General features: G+C 41.7%; 1 protein-coding gene across 1 annotated transcript; it reads left to right on the forward strand.

Moving 5' to 3' along the window:
- The first annotated feature begins 1,662 nt into the window (after window positions 1-1,662).
- On the forward strand, window positions 1,663-22,012 carry LOC127412596 (cystine/glutamate transporter-like). Its single transcript, XM_051649072.1, has 12 exons — window positions 1,663-2,450; window positions 4,871-4,997; window positions 6,552-6,667; window positions 6,828-6,953; window positions 7,108-7,207; window positions 7,292-7,336; window positions 7,695-7,818; window positions 12,137-12,240; window positions 12,897-12,993; window positions 20,680-20,829; window positions 21,017-21,194; window positions 21,474-22,012. Exons 1-12 carry the CDS (start codon window positions 2,165-2,167, stop codon window positions 21,527-21,529), a joined length of 1,509 nt encoding a protein of 502 aa, XP_051505032.1. The 5' UTR covers window positions 1,663-2,164; the 3' UTR covers window positions 21,530-22,012.
- The last annotated feature ends 1,758 nt before the right edge of the window (window positions 22,013-23,770 follow it).

Here is a 23,770-nt window from a genome sequence, read left to right on the forward strand (position 1 = left end):
CTGTCAGAAGATAATTTTGTCAAAATCATAACGCATTCGAGTGCATGTTAATTGTTTCCCACCATTGAGATTTTAAAACACCAGTATGAGTGTTAAGAAGACTTGGAATGTGACACACAAGTCATGTGGAACACTTTTATTACACTTTGGGGTGCATTAACGTGAGTCAGTATCAACTGCTATTGTAGGTGAATCAGCGATTGTGACATTCTGTAAATTTTCTCCTCGTGTGTTCCGCAGAAGGGTTTGGAACAACATGGGTAGGTAAATAATGACATGCTTGAGAATAAAAAAGTTATTTGTAGAATGTAAAAGAGTTATCCTATGGCATCAGGCTGTATATATATATATATATATATATATATATATATATATATATATATATATATATATATATATATATACATTACCAGTCAAAAGTTTTGAAACACTTATTCTTTATTATATTTTTTTTTCTTCACATTTTAGAATAATAGTAAAGTCATCAAAACTATGGAATAACATAAATGGAACTATGGGAATTATGTTGTGACTAAACAAAATCCAAAATAAATCAAAACTGTGTTATATTTTAGCATCTTCAAAGTAGTCACCCTTTGCCTAGAATTTGCAGACATGTACTCTTGACATTTTCTCAACCAACTTCTTGAGGTATCACCCTGGGATGCTTTTTAAACAGTATTGAAGGAGTTCCCATCTATATGCTGGGCACTTATTGGCTGCTTTTCTTTATTATTTGGTCCAAGTCATCAATTTCAAAAACTTTTTTTTCTTTTTATTACATTTTAGTTTTATAATGAAATAAATTTATATGGTGGCACAATTATATTTTTGTCTACAAAACTAATTTCAAACATTTAAGCATACGCCTTCAGATCAAAAGATTTTTAAGATCATGAGAAACATTTCAGTCAAGTGTTTCAAAAATTTTGACCGGTAGTGTGTATGTATATATATATATATATATATATATATATATATATATATATATAACTTTACTTTTTAGAGTGAATCATACATGGTAACAAAAGGGAAGTGAGATTACAGAGGAAAAATTACAAGTGTACACACAACTAATATGAATTTTTTCATAGTCAAAAGTGATCCAAAGAGTAAACAGAGAGTCATACACCTTTGTGTGAAATTTTTTTGGGTTTTACATGCTATTTATGAGATTTTTCTGCCTTTACTATTGAGATAGACTGTGAAAAGCTTGCACATAATCACACAAGATGCTTTCACATGAAGTTTTTTCACAACAGTGAATATGTCCTAGCTGTGTGTCTGGACTGATCTGATCTGATGTAATGTTACATCAGCCCCCTCTGTCTTCATTCTTATTTACAGAACACTGTATCAGGCTTTACACACGCTCACACATACTTTCTTACACATTTGAAAAAAAAAAAAAAGAAAAAAAAAACAGAAATGTGTGGTTTGACCTAGATTTACTTTCACTCCCTATGTCAACATAATAAGCATTGAATGAAAAAAGATCAAACTTCAGTACATGATCCGGGAAACAGGAGTTTATCATCAGTCTAAAGCCAAGTCACTTGGTAATCAGAACATGTTTACAGCAAGTGCAGAGAAAACACAGGGACTGAGTTGAAGTGAACTTAACAACTTGTGTAACGGAAGAAGCAACAGATGCCTTTTATGTCACATGAAGAATGGTGAGAACTGGAGACTTCTGCTGAAACATCATGACTCAGGACTACACTGACACAACCAAACATTGTTACTACGACATGACACACTTCCTTACTCACACATGTCATAAACACATGATTACAGGATAAGAGGAAAAAGAGAAAGACAAACAGTAAAGGAGTGAAAGTGGGAGTGTTTGAGACAGTAGAATGGTGAGAGAGAGAGAGAGAGAGAGAGAGAGAGAGAGAGAGAGAGAGAGAGAGAGAGAGAGAGAGATAGTGAGAGAAAAAGAGTGGAGGGAGAGGCTATTTAACTTTGTATTAGGTTAGATTTGTCACAGCATATCAGAAGTTTGCTTTACTTTGTGCTGTGAGAACACCTAGATCAGGCCTCACATGTGCCAAGGGGAGGCACACTATTGTGTTAGAAGAGTATCAGTTCTATCAACCTGTGTGCTGATGAGTGTAAAAGAGTGAGTTTGAGAGTGTTTGTGTAGAAGTTAGTGAACAAGATGCCCAGAAGGACAGTGTCAGTTCCTCATGCCAAGGAGGGTCCAACTCAAAGTAATTTTGGGGAGAAAGACCCTCACAAAGCAAATGGAGACACCCATGCTGGAGCCCCCGTGGAGAAGGTAGAACTGCGCAAGAAGGTGACCCTGCTCCGAGGAATCTCAATAATCATCGGGACAATTATTGGAGCAGGAATATTCATCTCTCCGAAGGGAATTCTGCAAAACTCTGGCAGTGTGGGAATGTCACTGGTAGTATGGGTTGCCTGTGGGATTCTCTCTCTTTTCGGTGAGTTTCACAGAATTTAAAACACAACACATACAGTACCTGGACATATGCAAACATGAATGTGCTAACATGTGCTTATACTCTCACACACTCAGCTTATGCTCACACCAGTTTTTTCCTCTTTTTCCTGACGCAAATAGAACCACACATTGTTCAGTTCCTGTCAAAGACGTTATAACAACTTACATACTTCACCCACTCATTTGGAACTATCAACTAGTTTGTGACAGTATGCATTTTATTAAGAAAGGAAAATACTTTACAGAAGGATTTGTTGGAGGTGACAAAACTCACATGGCTTATCAACTCTCAGCTATTTTGACGTTTCAGTCATTCATAAGGCTCAGGACACACCGCTTTACACTTCTGACGGCAAGAAACACGTGTTCTTAAAGGGGCAGGCTGATATCCACTCTCACACCTGCTTTCACATCTGTTTATTTAAATAACTACCCTTTTTCATGAAGGACTAGAAGAGTACTTTAAAGTCATAGACAGAAAGTGAGAGAGAGATCTGGATGCTTGTAATTACGTTTAGAAGAGTTAGAAGTGTATCTTTACTGTTGGGCACTAAACCACTTGTTCAAATAGTTGTTGGAAGTAACCATCTTGCTTAAGTTGCTTATTGTGCACATTATAATAGCCATTGCCAAATTATTTATGCAAGTTTGGCAACTCTTATGAGTCAAGGTAATCATTTCCCCTAAATCATTAAAAAAAAGTGCATTTCACTAGTTTATGATCCTGTTATGTTAAACTGCCATCTGCCACCACAGCAAAAAGTATTATGTGAATTATGTGATATTTAATGAAATATGACAATAAAGAAGCTTCTGAGGACCAGACACTACCCTTGACTTGCTGTAATGTGAGATATAAAAAATTCTGATTGTTCTCTGTCAATATGGGTTAAACCAGGGGCAAAGCGTGCTTTTACAGTACTGTATGTGGGTGCAAGTAAAAGTCTGCAAAGAGGAAATTGATGGAAAATGGCCTGAAATAGTCCATTATATACTGTCAACAATGTTACTGTACCTGTTTTGTTTGATTACATAACCAATTACATTTGCAAGCTAGTTCGAGTGCAAACAAATGTATGTCCTGAAGAACACGCAAGTTGACGTGAGCTGAAAGTTTAATTGAAGCCTTACAAAATGACGTGGTTGATTTTGCAATTGAGTGTTTCATCTCACATTTGACATTATCGGTTAGGTTAAGGTTTGTGGTAGGGAGGTAGGTTTTGTTTGATTTAGCATTTGTTTGAGCATTTATCTTACTAATATCATCTGTTTGGAGGAAACATTTTACTTCCTTTTAGTGCCACACATTAGACATTTCACCTTGGAACTGCCGCGATATGTGTAGTGAACCACCTTATACCACTTTACAAAAAAGTTCTACAGTCACGTAATTTTAATGAGATCAGGCTGAATACTGAATATATTTATTTCTCTAAATATATATATATATTTTTTTCTACAAATAATATTGCTAAATGGTATCACAAAAGCCTTGTCTGTTTAGTTAGGCATGGGTGGTGCACCCTCTGAAGCTCTGGTATAGGGTTAAACATTACTTTGATAAAGATCATCCCAAATTATTTTATTAGTACCTGTAAAATGTTCAGGTTTTACTGGATATTCATTAAGCAAGAATTTAAGGATATGAACTAAGAACATGAATGGGATGCCTCTCTAATGCACTGGGGCCAATAAATGTGTGCAGGTGTGTTATGTTTATGTGCAAGATAGTGCCTGACATTGTCATATGCTGCACTTTGTCTACAAAGAGTGCATAGTCTCACACTGTGGAGGTTGATGGCTTTGTGTGTTTGTCGAGGAAGAATTAGTTTGTGTTTAAGACGAGCATTGTTTGACAGTGTGTGTATTCATGTGTATATCAGGAGTCATTTCACACTTGTAAGCTCTCTTTTGTGTGCTGTTGCCTGCAGGCTTTGAGGAAGAGTGGAGCCGCCGTTTAAAAAAACTCTGCCCATTCATCCACAATTTCTCTCGGACAGACCATAAATCTTAATTCTTTACTCTTTTGCCTCTTCTTCTGCTTGTGCAGATGCCTGTATTTTAAAACATTTTGTACATTTACATTTTGAAGCTCAAAAGTCAAGGGCTGTGAGTGAAGCAGGCCTCGTATTTGAACTTAGTATTCATTAAGACATTGAAATATACAGATCTGTTGAAGAGCTTGTGTAACTGCCATTTCAGAAGGTGAACAGATGGTCTATTGACCTGACTTAACCATGTTCCTTTAGAGATGTGTAGATCTTGTGAACACTTGAGGATTGGATCTTGATGGCCTTTGTCCAGTCACTATTACCTCAATCCTGCCAAAGCATAAAGCTATTATGCCTTCATATTCCCCTCTATTCTTTAGTTCTTCTTATTTATGTCCCTCTTTCACAGGTGCTTTATCCTACGCTGAGCTGGGAACCTGCATTAAGAAGTCTGGTGGTCATTACACATACATTCTGGAGGCGTTTGGTCCGCAAATGGCTTTTGTGCGGCTGTGGGTAGACATGATTGCCATAAGGTCAGTAAAGCCTCCTTCATCCTCCGTCTTCATCGTCAGGTCTCTGAGACACATCCAGAATAAACATACACAATCCCACCACCCCAAATAAACAAAAGTAAACCCTCTCAGATGAAGGTTAGCTCTCAATATTGTTGGCAGGCTCTGGCAGTCATGAGAATAAAATGCACAGATAAAGTGCCTTATGACAAAGCCATCCGAGTTTGTTTGAGTCTCTTGCGCAAAGGATCAGGGGCTGGATTCAGCTTACGTCAATATGTAATCGCCAGCAATACCAGAGTAACATATGTGCATCCTTTGGTTTAGGTTGAAAGCAAGCAAGCTTTAGACCACAAAACAATGTTATTGTGAAAATCTTCAAGCAAAAGCATGAAACTAAACTCAGAGAACTTTTGTATATGCAAACTGATCTCACTGTGAATTTGGCACCAGTAGGTTTAAAGTTCTCCTGCTGAAATCGGTCTGTGCTTACCGAAACTCGAATTACTGTGCTCAGTGTCCAAAGTTGGAAGTGTTGTTGAATGTATGGGCTTGTGTGAGCTCCAGTTTCTGGGTAAAATGTTTACAGAGTGGCGCTAAAAGTGAGTTGTATTTTAGTTGTAAATGGTGTATAACAGTCAACAGGAATGCATATATATACATATATATATATATATATATATATATATATATATATATATATGGTTACTTGTGAAATGTATTCCACTACAGATTACAGAATACATGCTGTAAAATGTAATTTGTAACGTATTCCGTTAAATTTCTCAAGGTTAGTAACATATTCTAAATACTTTGGTTTACTTCTTCAGCACTGGTAGATTTTTTCACTTGTTTTTTTCAAATTGTAATAGTAATTTTTCACGTTATTAATGTCCTGACTATACATTGTGATCAGTTGATTGCCACTTTGGTGAATTAAAGTAACAATTTCTTTCCATAAGAGCAAAATCTGTACATTATTCCAAACTTTTGGCTGCCAGTCTATATATATATATATATATATATATATATATATATGCAGTATATTATATTTAATTAATATATTTCAACTATAAGCCCTAACCCAAACACTAACCCTAAACCTAACCGTCAGTGAAGTAATACAACCTTTGAATCGTGCTTATCAGTGATTATGTGAATGTAATTACTTCCTTTTTCAATGGGACCGGAACCTGAGTTATGGAAGCTGCTCGAACAACATACTATCAGTACCACCGCTGGAAAAAGTAAATAAATCTGAACTGATGCAAAGATGTCCAAAACGGTCAAGATGTCACGGTACTGGAACATTCAGTAGCAATTTGTCGAATTATTCTTATATGATAATGTTGGAATATGTGGGACAGTAAATTTAACTGGAAACATTCAAAATAAAATATGCGATTACGATGATCTATGTCAAAATATGCAACAACATCTACCTGACTTTTCTTTTTTAAATGATTACAAGGTGTTTATGATTTCTTTGTGCTGTCAAAATACATTGTGTGTTGATTGTGAGCTCATCAAAAGTTTGAAATTTAAATTAATTCATCTTTTTCTTTTGTCTTGAAGACCTGCAGGTTTGGCTGTGATTGCTCTGGCATTTGGCCGCTATATTTTAGAGCCCATCTTCATGCCATGTGGAGTCCCTGAAACTGCCATCAAACTGGCGACAGCGATTGGGATCAGTAAGCTTTAACTAATTTAACTAGATATGTATTATTATTAATGCATGTCTTCAAAGTAGACACACTTCTTGATAACAATGGGTATATTCCTCTTTCTGTATGGCCTAGTCTGTATGGGTAATATTAATTATGAGTTACTCTATATTTCTCTCCATTGCAGCTGCGGTAATGTATATAAACAGCATGAGTGTAAGCTGGACTGCCAGACTCCAGATCTTCCTCACTTTTAGCAAGCTGCTCGCCATCGGCATTATCATTGTTCCAGGGATATACCTTCTCTTCAAAGGTAGCCTAATAAGTTCAGGTTGACTAATTTATGTCAAATAATATTTTTGACTTCAATAAAACCAGTTCATTTAGATCTTTCCACATGAAGCTAATCATTGTCGTCAGGCTATGCTAGCATAATGCTAATAATTTGCCTCTGGTTGTATCTGCAGGGGAAACTAAAAACTTTAAGAATGCATTTGATGTCAACACTATACATCTGACAGGACTTCCTTTAGCCTTTTACTCAGGGATGTATGCATATGCTGGCTGGTGAGCCCATCTTCTAATTCCCCCAAAAAATCATTTTCATAACGTATTGTGGTCCGTGTCTAAGTGCATTGTTTGCCTCTACAGGTTTTACTTGAATTTCGTGACAGAGGAGGTGGAGAATCCTGAGAGGTTAGTGATTGGACAAAATATTGAAGGTCAGCAAATATAACTTGCATTGATGTTTGATGGTTTAACTCGAAGTATAGGTCTCTGCAAAACAATAATGGGCATTTCCCAATCTGTGGCCGTTTTCAACTTGTGATAGGCATTTTTGAACTATCCAATGAATGTAGGAAATCTCAGTGTAGTAATCAGTGGGAATATCCAGACCAGGATGGGGGTTTTTCAACTCTTCAATGAAAGTAGGGAATCTCAGTGTAGTAGGCAAATCCTGTAAAATTTGTATTCTGCAAAGACACTGTAATTTTGCTATTTATAGCATGGTGAAGCTGCAGTGATGACTTGGGTGTTAATTTTTATTCCCCAGGACAGTGCCCCTTGCCATCTGCATCTCTATGGCAATAGTGACGGTCTGTTACACACTGACAAATGTGGCATATTACACTGTGATGTCAGCAGATGAGCTTCTAGCCTCCAGTGCAGTAGCTGTGGTGAGTCATTACTTCTATTTCTACCTATCCCAATATTTTTTATTTGTAACAGTACTGGAAAAATCATTAGGATTGTCCATATATGAGTAGATTTGAGAGAATTTCCATTATTTAAGTCATGGTAAATCTTGCATAATCTAGACAAATGGTTCTTAATTGGTGGGTCGCGACCCAAAAATGGGTCTGATGTCTGTTTTGAAAGGGTTATGGACAGCAGTGAAAAAACAATGCTAAATGTAAATAAAAACTAGCCATATAATTGTGCAAATTTAGAACAGCAAAATAAATGATTTTGACTTTTCAAAGGGTAGGAGATACTTTTCGTATCCTTTGTTGTTGATATCAAAGGCTGTGTACCCAATCAAACTTTGCTATTTTGGTGCAAATAATTTTTTCACTTGAAGCTAGCTTTTGGCAGTTTGGACAGGTTGGACTGTTGGACATGGACAGGTTGCGTGACATGCCCTCAATCTCGAAAACCATGAACAAAACTACATAAGTTAAAAGAAAATACAACCCAGACAACAAGGGCAACAAGGATAAACATAGTTTGTGCCAACCACAATGAATAACCACAGTGAATAATGGGCTGCCGAAAGCATGAAACCATCAAAATTCAAAAGTGTCTGGTGTCATATTAATTAATTGTTAATTGTTAATACATTTCAATAGAGGTGGGTAGTAATGTGCTAAATTTACTTGAGTAACTTTTTGGAGAAAATGTACTTTTAAGAGTAGATTTTCGGTGGGTACATTTTACTCCTACTTTTTTGAATGAATTTGAATGAAAGAAAATGTACTCTTACTTTGTTACAATGGGGGATGTTACTGTTGTTACATTACTGGTTTTAATTCAGTAAGTGTTAATAAATGCATAATTCACCCCTGGAGTCACAAGTTCGAATCCAGGGCGTGCTGAGTGACTCCAGCCAGGTCTCCTAAGCAAACAAATTGGTCCGGTTACTAGGGAGGGTAGAGTCACATGGGGTAACCTCCTCGTGGTCACTATAATGTGTGGTTCTCGCTCTCAGTGGGGCACGTGGTGAGTTGTGTGTGGATGCCGCGGAGAATAGCGTGGGTCTCCACACACGCTACATCTCCGCGGTAATGCCACCCGGATTGAGTCACTATGCCACCACTAGGACTTAGAGCACATTGGGAATTGGGCATTCTAAATTGGGGAGAAAAGGGGAGAAATAAAAAAATGCATAATTTATTGAGAGATTTTGAATGGGACTTTTACGGCACTAGAGCATTACAGCAGCACTCTGTCACTCGACTCAAGTTCATCACTAGAGCAACAGCAGTAAGTGCTCAAAACAAACACTTTTATTATTTTACTCAGTGAAAATGAAGAGTTACGTTTATGCGATGTCTTCATTCATCATCAAAACAAGTGGGAATTTCAGCATACAGAATTACGGATTCAACTAAGAAAACACATTGCGGTAAGTTGTGGTGATAAAAATGCGGGCTTGTTTGTTATGGTAATAGTCAGTTTCAGCGTGATTCAGTACCAACGGGCTCTGTTGATCTCAGTTTTTAAGTATACATTTTCTTATATCAGTTCTTCAGTACATCAGTTAATCCATAAATCCATGTTACAAACTGTCTACAATGGACGCGAGTGATGTTGCGTCACAACGCCATGCGGACACATCCATTGTAGACAGCATCATTGATTATAATGGGAGCAATTTGGGTTTTTTTGCATCATGCCGGGCCACTCATGTCTGATGTAGACAGAACGTTATTTTGCTCTGCTGATCATGTGCTTGTTAATGCAGCATGAGCATACAGCCACATTTACATTTAGTCATATAGCAGACGCTTTTATCCAAAGCGACTTACAAAAGAGGAACATAGTAAGCAATCTTTCATACAAAGTTCAACAACATCTACAGTGTTGTACTGCCAAGCTCTCAAGGTGGCTGGAGTAGTAGAGGCGCTAGCGCAGTAAGTGCAAGTTAAGTTCAATAGTAAGTACAAGTACAGCCATATGTGTTACAAAGCACGTGTGCCTTGCGTTTTTCTTAAGGACAACAGAGAACAAGCTCTGAACTAAAATAAGCCTAAACACGCTTCTAAACATTGAGATAAGGTGTAACTTCAATTTTTATTGCACAAAACTAATTATCGAAATAATTTTTTCAGTGTATATACTGTAAGCTACAGAATAATCTGAACTAATAATCCATGCAGGACTTTAAAAAGTTGTGAAATAGCGATATTAGGCATTAATAATGCATGATCTTGCTTTGATTCATAACTAAGAATATACAATATTATACATAATAATATAATTGACACATTTAGTTTTTATTGTAATAATTGCTAGGAACTTTTCCAAACTTTTCTTTTAATTTTCAACCCTGATCTGTCAAGCATCCATAAAGTGATAGTTCACCCATAAATGAATAATCTGTCATCATTTAGACTCACTCTCGTTGTTCCAAACCTTTGTGTCTTCATATTCTCTGGAACCAAAAACAAGATGTTAGGCAGAATGTTAAGGGCTGACATCCTCAGTCACCATTCACTTTCAAAAATGACAAACAAATGGAAGTGAATGGTAACTGAGGCTAAAATTATGTCTAACAGCTCCTTAATTGTGTTCATTGTGTCCAAGTCACACTGGTTTAGAACATGACACCGGGTTCACACATCCTCCGTAAACTGGGCATGAGCGGCGCGTTTTCGTTTCGGATTACGCCGTTCCCACTACAAGCATGAGTTGCGAGGTAACGCGTCCCAGAAGCATCCCAGATGCAGCAGTGCTGGGTGCAGTACAATACTAAATTAATCAGGAGATTATAGAAAAGACACAAAAACAAATACAAATTATTCAAACCGAATCTCTAGTACACAGCAATTTATATGTCTGCATGCAAGTGAACTCAATAAAATAACAATAAAAGAAAGAATTAATAAACTACCACTACTTTTGCTATTCTATGTATATAGGTGTACAGTTTAGACACAACATTAACCAATCACAACCAAGTGTGCTGATAAAGATGAAATGCATGTGACTGCCCGCTGTTGTCCTTGAAACAGCAATAACCTCAGCTTATTATGACCTCATTAAAGAAAAAAAGAATAATAATTGGCATAGGACCCCATAGATAACTTTATTTAATGCGCAGAGGCGCTGCTGTATCTTGCAGAAGAGATGCGGCCAATGTGAACGTCCAACGCGACCACCCCACTCACGCCACGCTCACGGAGGATGTGTGAACCCAGCGTGAGGGTGAATAAAATATATCATCAGTTTCATTTTTAAATTATCACTGTAACTGTGGGTATAAAGGATGACATAGGCACATTATTCATGCAAACAAGGTGTTAAAATTAATAATCAGAACTCTGCAATGTAATTTGCATTGTAACTAGCTACTGGCTACATAAGTAATCTTTTAATTTGATACTTTCTTACTCTTACTCAAATAATTATTAGCATTAGTACTTCTACTTGAGTAACTGATTTTTAAAAGACTTAGTACTTTTACTTGAGTACAGTTTTTGACTACTCTACCCACCTCTGCATTTCAGTGTTTGATTTAAAGGACATTTTTGTTTATGTTTGTTCTCTATTATGGATACATCTGTATGATTGGAACCAACTTTTGGGTCGCCACTTGATGTGCAATGTAAAACCAGGGTCCTGGAGCAGAACCAGTTGAGAACCACTTGTCTAGATGACAAATTAAGATATCACCCTCTCACACTTTTGAATGGTTTTCCATGTAGCAGCAGTAATTGGATCATGTAAGCAAGAGAGACTGAAAGGGAGACAGAGGGAGATAGAGAGAGAGACTGAGACCAAAACTAGACTGAAACAGCTAGAGATACCAGCTTAATAAATGAGATCTAGCAATTTGCAGTATTGACTGTAATAGTCAACACCTTCCTCCTCAGTAAAGTAAATGTGATTACATAAAGCCGCTGGCTCTAAATGTCTGTCTGTTTCTCTGCTGGAGCAATCATATATTTCTCACGACTCACTGACAATGCCATAGTCTGTGTGCAGAGATCTCCTGCTAGGCTCTGAAATAGTCTAAAAGCTTTCTCATCTTGTTAGACGTCTGTAATGCATTCATTTATTGCCTGTTTCACTTTGCGTGTCCCTCTACAAGCTCACTCTTATGGAAAATATAAAGCCTTTTTACTGCACTGATTATTTATAAACACCAACAAGCCTCAAAATGGAAAATCACTGTTGTTTACCTATTTGTTTCAGAAATGGGTTTTACTTTTTTCTTTCTTCTTCTTCTCTCTCTTCCTTCTCTCTACACATCTCTTTTTCCCTCCCCAACAGACTTTTGCAGAGAAACTGATGGGAAACTTCTCATTTGCAGTTCCCATTTTTGTGGCTCTGTCTTGCTTTGGTTCCATGAACGGATGCCTATTTGCCATCTCAAGGTGTGCAAATTGAGACTCCAGAGACATACTGCCCCAGATTACCTTTTTTTTTTTTTTTATTTAATTATTTTTTTTTACTGGTCACAAACAGAGAGCGTTAAAGGGTACAACTGTTCAACCTAGGGAACAACCAGAAAGCACAATTATGTACAACTTTTATTTAATATTTTTTTAGATAACTCTTGCATAAAATCACATTCACCATAACTTTTTATAATTTTGTTAAATAAATAGTTCAACAAAAATTGAAAATTCTGTCATCATTTATGACACCTTATGTTGTTCCAAACCAATGACATTCTTCTGTGGAAACAAAAAGATAAATTTTGAAGAATGTACTGCTTACTATTTCCTATACAATTACAATGAAAAGGGACTGGAGCTTTCAGGATTAAAAAAAGACACACAAATAAGCACCATAAAAATGGTCCATATGACATTTTAAATATATACACTATATAGGCCTATAATAAGTCATTGGTTATTCAATGACAGTTTTATTCTAGTTATTCAATTATACTAGATTAATCTAATATTTAAATTGATGGGATACCTTTCAAATTTTCAAGACAACAAATGAGATTGCAATGGAATAAGTATTGTAGTCCTTGGTTTTTTATTTCTGCATTAACTCAGTGAAGCTTTCTCATGCACAGAATGTTCTATGTGGCCTCTCGAGAAGGTCAGCTTCCTGAAGTCCTCTCCATGATTCACATCCGCCGACACACACCATTACCTGCTGTGATTGTCCTGGTGAGTCATAAATGCACAAATGTCCCACTCAGTGGTCACCTGATCTGATACATTTTCTTTTCAGAAATGTGTATGTATGTGGAATGGCAGTCTAAGCTTATTTTTTCGAACTCCACAATTTCCATATTAGAATTCAACATGTGAAGCCACAAACTTGCAGAGTAACAGTTCCCTATTTGTCACTCACCCAACGTTGTGTCGAAGTAATGACACCTCTGGTCTTTGATAAAAGGCCAATGATAATTGGCAAGTGGTATTTGCATGCCACTCCCCCGGACATACGGGTTAAAAGGAGCTGAACGGTCATGCTCACTGAGCTGAATACTACTGTTCATTCACCTCTGCTGGATCTGACGGCACATTTCAGCGGCTTCTCCCACCTCTGCACTGGTGCACTGCAGAGAATGCCCCTGGGCTCTTCGGCAGAAATAAAAGAGTATATTTCTCTAAAAGAGTATATTTCTCTAAAAGAGCGGCACACACGGAACGTCTTTTTAAAGACGCGTCTTTTTAAAGATGCTTTTCCGATTGTGTGTTATTCCTGGTTGCGCTCGTTATCTCTCACCTTCTGAAGGTCACGATCACTGTCTTTCGTGTCTGGGCACTGCTCACGCGGAGACAGCATTCGTGGATGGTCATGTTCTCATTGTGAGAATATGTCCATGGCAACGTTGCGGTCGCGGCTCGCCTTCGTAAGAAAACAAGCCATCCCAGAGGCTCCCCACCTCGGTCCTTATACCCACAGGTATGAGGCCAGCGCGGCTAGCACTGGGGGTGATTTGGGGACCCCAATGGGACCGCCTCCACCGGGTATCCCCCCGTGGACCTCCCATTCCCCAGCATGCTTGTCTGCCCTGATTAGGCTTCCAAATTAGTTTGCCGGCTCGTCTCATGGCGAGTTCGACCTCTTATTCGGAGCCCGCGAAAGTGATGAGCTCTCGAGCACAGCATCAGAGAGCGGGCTCGTCCAGTCGGAAGCCTCGGCTGGGCTCCTCCCTTCGGGGTCGATTGCCCAGTCACAGGCTGACGTGGAGATGATGACATGCTTTCCCGGGCAGCCACAAGCGTCGGCTAGAGTGGAACTTACTGCTCTTCCCTGAACCCTCGCGGCTCGGTGATTGGTTCCTGGGCTCGCGGCGCTGCTCAAAGCCACGCCCCGCCCCCATTCCTTTCTTCCCGGAAGTGCATGAAGAGCTGACAAGGTCGTGGGAGGCACTTTTTACAGCCCAGTCCCAATCTTTTCAGCTTCCCCGCCCTCACTACCCTCGATTGTGGGGCGGCCAAGGGCTATTTGGCAGTCCCCCAGTGGACAAAGGCGCTCGCGGTGCACCTATGCCCGCAGAGCGCCGCCACCTGGCGCGGGTGCCCAAAGCCCCCATCCAAGGCCTGTAGGTTTACGTTGTCTCTGATGGCCAAGGCCTACGGTGCCGCTGGACAAGCTGCCTCCGCCCTGCATGCCATGGCACTCCTGCAAGTCTGCCAAGGCACTAAAGGAACTGCACGAGGGCAGTTCCACCCCGGGATTGATGCAGGAACTGCGCTCAGCGACCGACCTCGCTCTCCGAGTGACGGAGGTCAAGGCGCGGTCTCTCGGGCGGACGATGGCCACACTAGTGGTCCAGGAGCACCACCTTTGGCTCAACATGATCGAGATGGGTGTGGCCGACAAGACACAATTCCTTGCTGCCCTAATTTCCCAGGCGGGCCTATTCGGCGACACCGTCGAGGACTTTGCCCAGCAGTTTTCGATGGTAGAGCAGTAGATGGATGCTAGCCAGCATATCCTGCCCCGGCATGGCTCAAGATCCCACACCTCGTCTACTCATCACCAAGGGCATACCCTCTGCAGGAAGCAGACGTCACCCGTCTCACGGCCGCCCAGAACCCGTGAAAGGCTTCAAAGCGCCCTTGAGACGGGCGACCCAGGGACAACAAAACCCACTGCTCTGGAGCTGGTAAGCAGATCTCCATCTTTTTATTACCTTTTGCATTTAATTGCGCTGCATGCCCAAGTGGCTGCAGTACTCAAGAGCTCAGCAAGAGCGGTTTTCTTGTTCCCTGGGTCACGTATCCAGTGTGCACGGCCGTCATCACGACCACTGTCCACCACTCTATTTGGCAGGTTTGGCACTCCAGCGGCGGTCTCCCGCCCCTGAGCGCCCAGCTGTGGCACAAATCCGCCCCCGATGTGACAGTCTCCATGGGTCACGAGGACAGGCCTCTTCCTCTCCCATCCCAGGCTGTTCCAGGGGTGGTCACAAGGAGCCAGGTAAGTGCTTCGATGTCCTTAGACTCAGCACGGCCACGACGTGGTGTGGCACCTCGAGCTCCGCCCCGCCGTGAGGCCCCACCTGCCGGTATGTCCGATGACGTTGTCCCTTTGGTCCCCCTTGCGAGGAACTTGGACTCATGCCTTGCACTTTCCAATCCATCGCGAGGGCTGGTCCGGACCATCCGACTCGGCTGCGTGATTCACTTCGCCGGGCGTCCGCCCAGGTTCAGCAGTGTCAACTTCACCTTGGTGAAGGACGAAAATGCTGCTACGTTGTGCAGAGAACGCTACCCTCCTACGGAAGGGCACGATAGAACCTGTCCCTCCAGCCGAGATGAAGAAGGGGTTTTTCAACCCCTACTTCATCGTACCGAAAAAAGGCGGTGGGTTGCGGCCAATCTTGGACCTGTGAGTTCTGAACTAGGCTTTACACAGACTCCCGTTCAAGATGCTGACGCAAAAACGCATTCTGGCGAGCGTCTGGCATCAAGATTGATTCGCGGCGGTAGACCTGAAGGATGCGTACTTCCACGTCTCGATCCTTCCTCGACACAGACCCTTCCTGCGGTTTGCGTCCGAGAGTCAGGCATATCAGAACAAAGTCCTCCCTTTCGGCCTGTCCCTGTCTCCTCGCGTCTTTACGAAGGTCACAGAGGCTGCCCTTGCCCCGTTAAGGGAGGTGGGCATTCACGTTCTCAACTATCTTGATGATTGGCTAATCCTAGCTCATTCTCAAGACATGTTGTGCGCACACAGGGACCTGATGCTCTCACACATCAGCCGACTAGGGTCAACTAGGAAAAGAGCAAGCTCCTCCCGGTTCAGAGCATCTCTTTTCTCGGTTTGGAGTTGGATTCAGTCTCCTTGACGGCGCGCCTTACGAACGAGCACGCCCAGTTGGTGCTGGCCTGTTTGAAGGTGTTCAGACAGAAAACAGCAGTTCCACTGAAACTTTTTCAGAGGCTCCTGGGGCATATGGCATCCTTGATGGTGGCCACCCCGCTCGGGTTGATGCATATGAGGCCACTTCAGCACTCTCTCCAGACTCAAGACCCGAGATGGGCATGGCGCCACGGGACACATCGCGTGGTCATCACGCCGTTTCTACGGGCAGGTGTTCCTCTAGAACTGGTCTCCAGGCGTGTCATGGTCATGACAGACGCCTCCAAAACGGGCTGGGGCGCTGTTTGCAACGGGCACGCAGCCGCCGGCCTCTGGACGGGTCCGCGACTGCATTGGCACATCAACTGCCTTGAGTTGTTGGAAATTCTGCTCGCCCTGTGGAGGTTTTGGCCATTGATCCAGGGCAAGCACGTGTTAGTTCAAACAGACAACATGACAACGGTAGCATATGTCAACCGCCAAGGTGGTTTGCGCTCTCGTTGTATGTCACAACTCGCCCGCCGTCTCCTCCTCTGGAGTCAGCAGCACTTCAAGTTGCTGCAAGCCACTCACATCCCGGGCAACCTCAACACCACAGCGGACGTGCTGTCATGACAGGTTACCCTCAGGGGAGAGTGGAGACTCCACCCTCAGGTGGTCCAGCTGATTTGGAGTCAATTCGACAGGCACAGGTCTACCTGTTCGCCTCCCGAGAATCCTCCCCACTGCCCGCTCTGGTACGCCCTGACCGAGGCCCCCCTAGGCATAGACATGTTGGCACACAGCTGGCCCCCTGGCATGCGGTGGTAGACACGATCACTCAGGCTAGGGCCCCCTCTACGAGGCGCTCTGTATGCATTTTAAGTGGCGTCTGTTCACTAAGTGGTGTTCTTCCCGTCGGGAAGATCCCCAGAGATGCGCAGTCGGATCAATGCTTTCCTTCCTGCAGGAGAGGTTGGAAGGGAGGCTGTCCCCTTCCACCTTGAAGGTGTACATTGCCGCCATAGCAGCACACCATGAGCAGCCGACGGTAAGTCCTTAGGGAAGCACGACCTGATCATCAGGTTCCTAAGAGGCACCAGGAGGCTGAATCCCTCCATACCGCACCTCGTTCCCTCATCGGAGCTCTGTAGTTCTTCAGGGTCTACAGAGAGCCCCCTTTGAGCCTTTGCAGTCAGCCGAGCTTAAGGCACTCTCCTTGAAGACTGCCCTCCTGACTGCGCTCACTTCCATCAAGAGGGTAGGTGACCTGCAAGCGTTCTCTGTCAGCGAAACGTGCCTGGAGTTCGGTCCAGGTTACTCTCACGTGATCCTGAGACCCTGACCGGGCTATGTGCCCAAGGTTCCCACCACCCCTTTAGGCACCAGGTGGTGAACCTGCAAGTGCTGCCCCAGGAGGAGGCAGACCCAGCCCTGTCATCGCTGTGTCCAATGCGCGCTTTATGCATCTATTTGGATCGCACGCAGAGCTTTAGAATCTTTGAGCAGCTCTTTGTCTGCTTTGGTGCACAGCAGAAAGGAAGCGCTGTCTCCAAGCAGAGGATTGCCCACTGGCTCATTGACGCCATAACTATGGCATATGTCGCCTAGGACATGATGCCCCGGTAGGGCTACCAGCCCATTCTACCAGGGGTGGAGCGGCTCCCTGGGCCCTGGCCCGGGGTGCCTCTCTAGCAGACATTTGCAGAGCAGTGGGCTGGGCAGCACACAACACCTGTGCAAGGTTCTACAACCTCCGGGTGGGACCGGTTTCATCCCAGGTAGTGGCACGCAACACAAGCGGATAAGCCCAGGATAGCTGGCTGGGTGTATCGCTTGCACATAGCGCCTTCCACCTCCCTTGGAGCTGAAGACATGCGCCATTAATTCCCAGTAGTGCTCACAAACTTTGTTCCCTGGTTGACTTCCTCTGAGCCCTGTGGCAGTCGAGTTTTTCGAGAACCCCTCTGCCCCTGTCTCCATGTTTGTAGTAAATCCTCCCCCATTGGGCAGGATCTACCTTGAAGGCTCTCCACATGGTTGGAAAGACCATGTGACGTATTCTTCCACTTAAATACCCCCCCCCCTTGGGCGAGGTGTGGTCTCCGCGGTGTCTTCCCCTTGGGAGGGACACCCCCCGACTAGACCTGGTGGCCCAGTCGGATAATCCCCCTTCTTTTTTAGGGAGTGGAAAAAGAGAAGGAAAAAAGAGGCCACGACTGGGTTAAGCCTGTCTCTATCTTTGGGTAGTCGACTTGTCACCAAAAAGGGCCGTTCGACACTCATAACTATGTTGGGGGAGGTTACATGTTGACCTGGTGTGCTGGCTATTAGGCACACAGCAGTCTGCCCACCACACACCGCCAGTTCATGTAACACAGTTCAGCCAGTTGTGGCGTTTCGTACAGGGACCCCTAGTGTCACTACATTGACACCAACGTCGAGTGAGTGACAGGTAGGGAACATCATGGTTACTTGTGTAACCTCCGTTTCCTGATGGAGGGAATGAGACATTGTGTCCCTCCTACCACAACGCTGAACTACCCGCTGAAATGGCCGGACCTTATATCGGCTCCTCAGCATAAAACCTGAATGAGTGGTTGCATACCAGCTCCTTTTATACCCGTATGTCTGGGGGAGTGGCATGCAAATTTTCATTGGCCTTTTATCAAAGACCAGAGGTGTCCCGGGCTCCCAAGAGTGACCCCTAGTGTCACTACATCGGCACAACGTTTCGTTTCCTCCATCAGGGAACGGAGGTTACACAAGTAATCATGACGTTTTTATATCTTCAAGATTAAAAACAAACATCATGTCATGAACAAAAGATTATCTAGAACCGTCCTCTTCTAAAGGATTCAAAAATTAATGGCCATTCACGTAATTTAGTACATACTGTATTACACATGGAATTGACTATCGAAATATGTGCCTAACTGAAAAATATGTCAAATTATTTCTCATACCAATAAAAATAACTTTATTTACACATTATAAATATTCAAAAATATGCAATCTTAAACATTCATCAACTATTCTTAATATAACCTTATATTCAAAAGGTCAAAATCCTTAAGTAATCAGACAAATATGGCTTTTACTTATTATGGCTCTAACAGCACTATTGTTGTCCTGACGTATTTGTGCACAAGCAGAAATGCCGTTTGGTAAAAAAGCTCATACACTGATGACCCAAAACATTATGACCACCTGCCTAATATGCTATTGGTCCTCCGCGCGCCAACAAAAAGGCGCCGACCCACCAAGGCATGGACTCTACAAGACCCCTGAAGGTGTTCTGTGGTATCTGGCACCAAGATCTTTGCAGCAGATACTTCAAGTCCAGAAAATTGCATGGAGGAGCTTGTTGGTCCAGCACATCCCACAGATGCTCGATTAGATTGAGATCTGGGGAATTTGGAGGCCAGGGCAACACCTTGAACTTTTCATCATGTTCCTCAAATTATTCCCGAATAATGTGTGCAGTGTGGCAGGGCCCATTATCCTGCTGAAAGAGGCCACTGCCATCAGGGAATACCATATGCCATGAATGGGTGTACCTGGTGTGCAACAATGTTTAGGTAGGTGGCACAGTCACATTGATGTCCACATGAATGGATTTCCCAGCAGAACATTGCCCAGAGTATCACACTCCCTCCACTGGCTTGTCGTCTTCCCACAGTGCATCCTGGTTCCAACACTTTCCCAGGTAAACGGTGCACACGTACACGGCCGACCATGTGATGTAAAATAAAATGGGACTCATCTAACCAGGCTAGCTTCTTCCACTGCTCCAAGGTCCAGTTCCAACACTCACGTGCCCATTGTAGGAGTTTCTGACGGTGGACATGGGTCATCATGGGCACTCTGACTGGTCTGCGGCTATGCAGCCCCATACACAGTAGAATGCGATGCACTGTGTGTTGTGACACATTCCTCCCATAACCATCGTTACAATTTTCTATGACTTGTGCCACAGTAGACCTTCTGTCAGCATTGATGAACCTTGGGTGCCCAACACCCTGTCGCCGGTTTGTGGTTTGTCCCTCCTAGGGCCACTGTCCATAGGTACTCACCACTGCTGACTGGGAGCACCCTACAAGCCTTGTTATTTCAGAGATGCTCTGACCCAGCTGTCTGGCCATAGCAATTTAGCACTTGTCAAAGTTGCTCAAGTCTTTACTCCTGCCCATTTCTCATGCATTCAACATGTTGACTACGAGAACTGATTGTTCGCTTTTACCATCTAATCTACCCAAACCTTGACATGTGGCCTTGTTAGGAGATGATCAATGTTATTTGCTTCACCTGTGATTGGTCATAATGTTTTGGTTCATAAGTGTATATGCCAATGTGAGCTTGTAGAATAGATTAGTTTCATTAAACCCATAAAGAAAATTGTAGACAAGCCTGCATTTACTCTTATATAACTTTAAATTTACAGACCATTTCAGTGAACTGTTTGTGCAGACTGCACGTATCTTTTTTTCATTTCAACAGACATTAAAATCAATGTTTCTGCTAATATAAAACTTGTCTTTGTTTTCTGTCAGTATCCGGTCACACTGCTGATCCTCTTCTTAGGGGATATCTACAGCCTGCTAAACTTCATGAGCTTCCTACGCTGGCTCTTCATCGGGGTTGCTGTGGTCGGCCTCATCTACATGCGCCACACACGCCCTAATATGCCACGACCTTTTAAGGTGATCCACTGTGGTGTCCTGACAGCTGACATCTAACATCTAATACATCTCTCATTTAATGTAATTTTAGCACCGTTTGCGTCACCAAAAAGAACCGCAAAAATAGTGTTTTCAGTTTTGCTAAACAATCCCCCTGTTTTGCTTTAATAAAGCCCCTCTTTATCTCTAAATTTTCTTTCTTTCTCAGGTCCCTATTTTCATCCCTGCTGTTTTCTCCTTCACTTGTTTCTTCATGGTCTTCCTTTCTCTTTATTCGGATCCGGTAAATACAGGGATTGGCTTCGCCATCTCTCTCACTGGAATCCCAGCATACTACATATTCATCCACTTTGACAAAAAACCCAAATTCTTCCAGAGAGTCTCAGGTCAGTCATTATATACAAAACATCAAAATAACAAAAGCAGACCGCTTAAAGCTTTTGAATATTCACGGAAGTTGTTCTTTATATGCAGTAACACATTTATGAGAGTCATGGTGCTGCAAGAAACAGTATACCAAGCAATTTTTGATTATATGAAGTTCTTGGGATAATTTTAAAATATATACAAAGTTTTAAGAAATATAAATAATAGTACTATCATATAATTACAATAATAATTAAAAAAAAATATATGTTAATATTTATTTCTCCTCTGTTTTCCAGAATTTATGAACAGATCACTACAGATCATTTTAGAGGTGGTACCTGCTGAGCACTGACCCTCAGTGTGTGTGTCTGTCTGCAAGGGCGTAGATTTGCCTTGAACATTGGGGGTGTGGGGTGGGGTTTGCAGCGTGAAGCATTTACATGTTTCATGAATTGCCAGTAATGATTTTGCACAGCAACATTTTGTGCATGTTATAATATTGAATCACCCATTTGCTGATAGGACACCAGCCTACTTTATAATGTATGGGTTTAATTAAATCAGTATTACGTTGATGTTTTGAAGTTGATGTTAAAATGACTCATTTAGAGATGTTTAGAAAGTTATCAATAATAATTATTTATATTATTATTGTGTTATATTTTTATGACTGTTTTAGAAAAAGTGTTTGACACATTATTGCATTTACTGGGATATTTTTGTTCGATTTATTTTGTAAACTATACTGACTACTAGAAAACAACTTTTGTAAAACTATGAGCAAACTTTGTATGACCAAATCTACCAAATTTATTAAACCTATTTACAATTATGATTTAATTTTATTTTTATTTTTTTATAAAAATTTTTTCTTTCTATCTCGAAAAATATTTTCATGACATTTTCAAGTTTACATAATTAGTTGGTTTAATCCCCTGGATGAAAAAAACTCAATCCATATCACAGTGATTACAGATTAACTGCAGATTAATCACAGTCAAATATCCACAAATGACCTTCACTAAGTCTTTTTTCAATTCCTATGAAAGTCAGAATGTCTGAGCACTCAATTTCTTCTCCACAAAGTATGTTCCAATCCCACTCTCAATCTGGGTCAGAAGAACTCAATTACGTTGTAATCTGGACCATGCTCTGGCACAACCCTATTTGGTAATGCTTAGAAGGTCTTGGAGAGTAATGGACCATAAATACATGAAATTTAAGACTGAAAGCAGGACAATTTTTCTTGTGTCCCACTGTTAGTTTTCAACAAGGGTAAGTGGTCTCTAGGGCATCCGTGGTGGTACTGCATGGGTCCTGCAAAGTATTTTTTAAGATCAAACTATGTTTTGTGAAAAATAAATAAATGAAAATATGTGTCTAACAAAAATAAAATGTTTGGCTACAACAATGCCAGATTTTAAAAAGCTAAAATTCATCTTAAAATGTAATGTACTCTGTACATAAATAATTATTATATTAATGGCTTTGCAATGTAAGCATCATAGCAAAGTATGTACCGTAAATACATAAAAAGCATAGTTTGTCCAGAAATTAAAATCCTGTGATCATTTAGGCACTTTCGCTAATGTTGTTTCAAACCTGTATGACTTTCTTCTGTGAAACAAAAAAGGAGATGTTAGTCAGAATCACCATTCATTTTCATCTCATCTTTTTTTTCTATACACTGAAAATGAATGGTGACTGAGGCTGCCATTCTCCCAAACATCTAATTTTGTGTAAAAAAAACAAATTAAAAAAAATTGAAAAAATTGAAAAAAGTAATATGTGTTTGGAACAAAATGTGGGTATGTAAATGATGACAGAATTTTTATTTTTGGGTGAACTTTCCCTTTAATATGGTACAATACACATGGTATTACTGGCCAGGCTCAAAATGGAGTACACTCAATTTAATACAATTTGTAACTGGGGGACCTTGCTCTTTTTCAGCCTGAAAAGTTTGAAGACCCCTGCTATAAAGATTTTGATCAATGAACAGGTCTCACTCCAGAGTCTGTTGTTTTATAAAAAGAAGCCAGTCAATTAAACAACAGTAGAAATTCAAAATCAAACAAACAGGGTGCTGCTTGTGTTTGAGTGTGTGTGCATGCCAGAGTGGGAAAGTTTTTGGCATTTGAAGGAGGCATCTAGGGGCAGAGTGATTGATCTATTCCACAAGGATGATTGTATTACTCCCTAATACCCCAAACCGCATACAGAGCCCTCCCTGAAAATATGAGAATACAGTAAGAAGGAGAGAGAGTCGGAGAGAGATGGCTGTGGAAGAAAATGTTGCTTCACCCACAATTATATCAAGTTTCATTTTGAATTATGTTTGTGTATTACAGTCAGCAACACATTTGTGTGCTTGCCTGTGTTGGCACCGCTAGGGATCCCATATCAGAGGCAGCCCAGCTCAAATGACTTGTGTGTGTGTGTGTGTGTGTGTGTGTGTGTGTGTGCATGCGTGCGCGTGCGTGTGCGTGTGCATGTGTGTGTGTGTGTGTGTGTGTGTGTGTGTGTGTGTGTGTGTGTGTGTGTGTGTGCATGCGTGCGCGTGCGTGTGCGTATGCATGTGTGTGTGTGTGTG

Source organism: Myxocyprinus asiaticus, chromosome 22 (genome assembly GCF_019703515.2).
Source record: "Myxocyprinus asiaticus isolate MX2 ecotype Aquarium Trade chromosome 22, UBuf_Myxa_2, whole genome shotgun sequence".
NCBI classification, from domain to species: domain Eukaryota; kingdom Metazoa; phylum Chordata; class Actinopteri; order Cypriniformes; family Catostomidae; genus Myxocyprinus; species Myxocyprinus asiaticus.

Excerpts from the sequence above, each read along its gene's own strand:
- LOC127412596 (XM_051649072.1), top strand. The coding sequence starts at position 2,165 with ATGCCCAGAAGGACAGTGTCAGTTCCTCATGCCAAGGAGGGTCCAACT. Across the intron at positions 7,337-7,694 it reads GAGGTGGAGAATCCTGAGAG|GACAGTGCCCCTTGCCATCT; the intron begins GTTAGTGATTGG and ends TTTATTCCCCAG. Across the intron at positions 20,830-21,016 it reads ATATGCCACGACCTTTTAAG|GTCCCTATTTTCATCCCTGC; the intron begins GTGATCCACTGT and ends TTTCTTTCTCAG.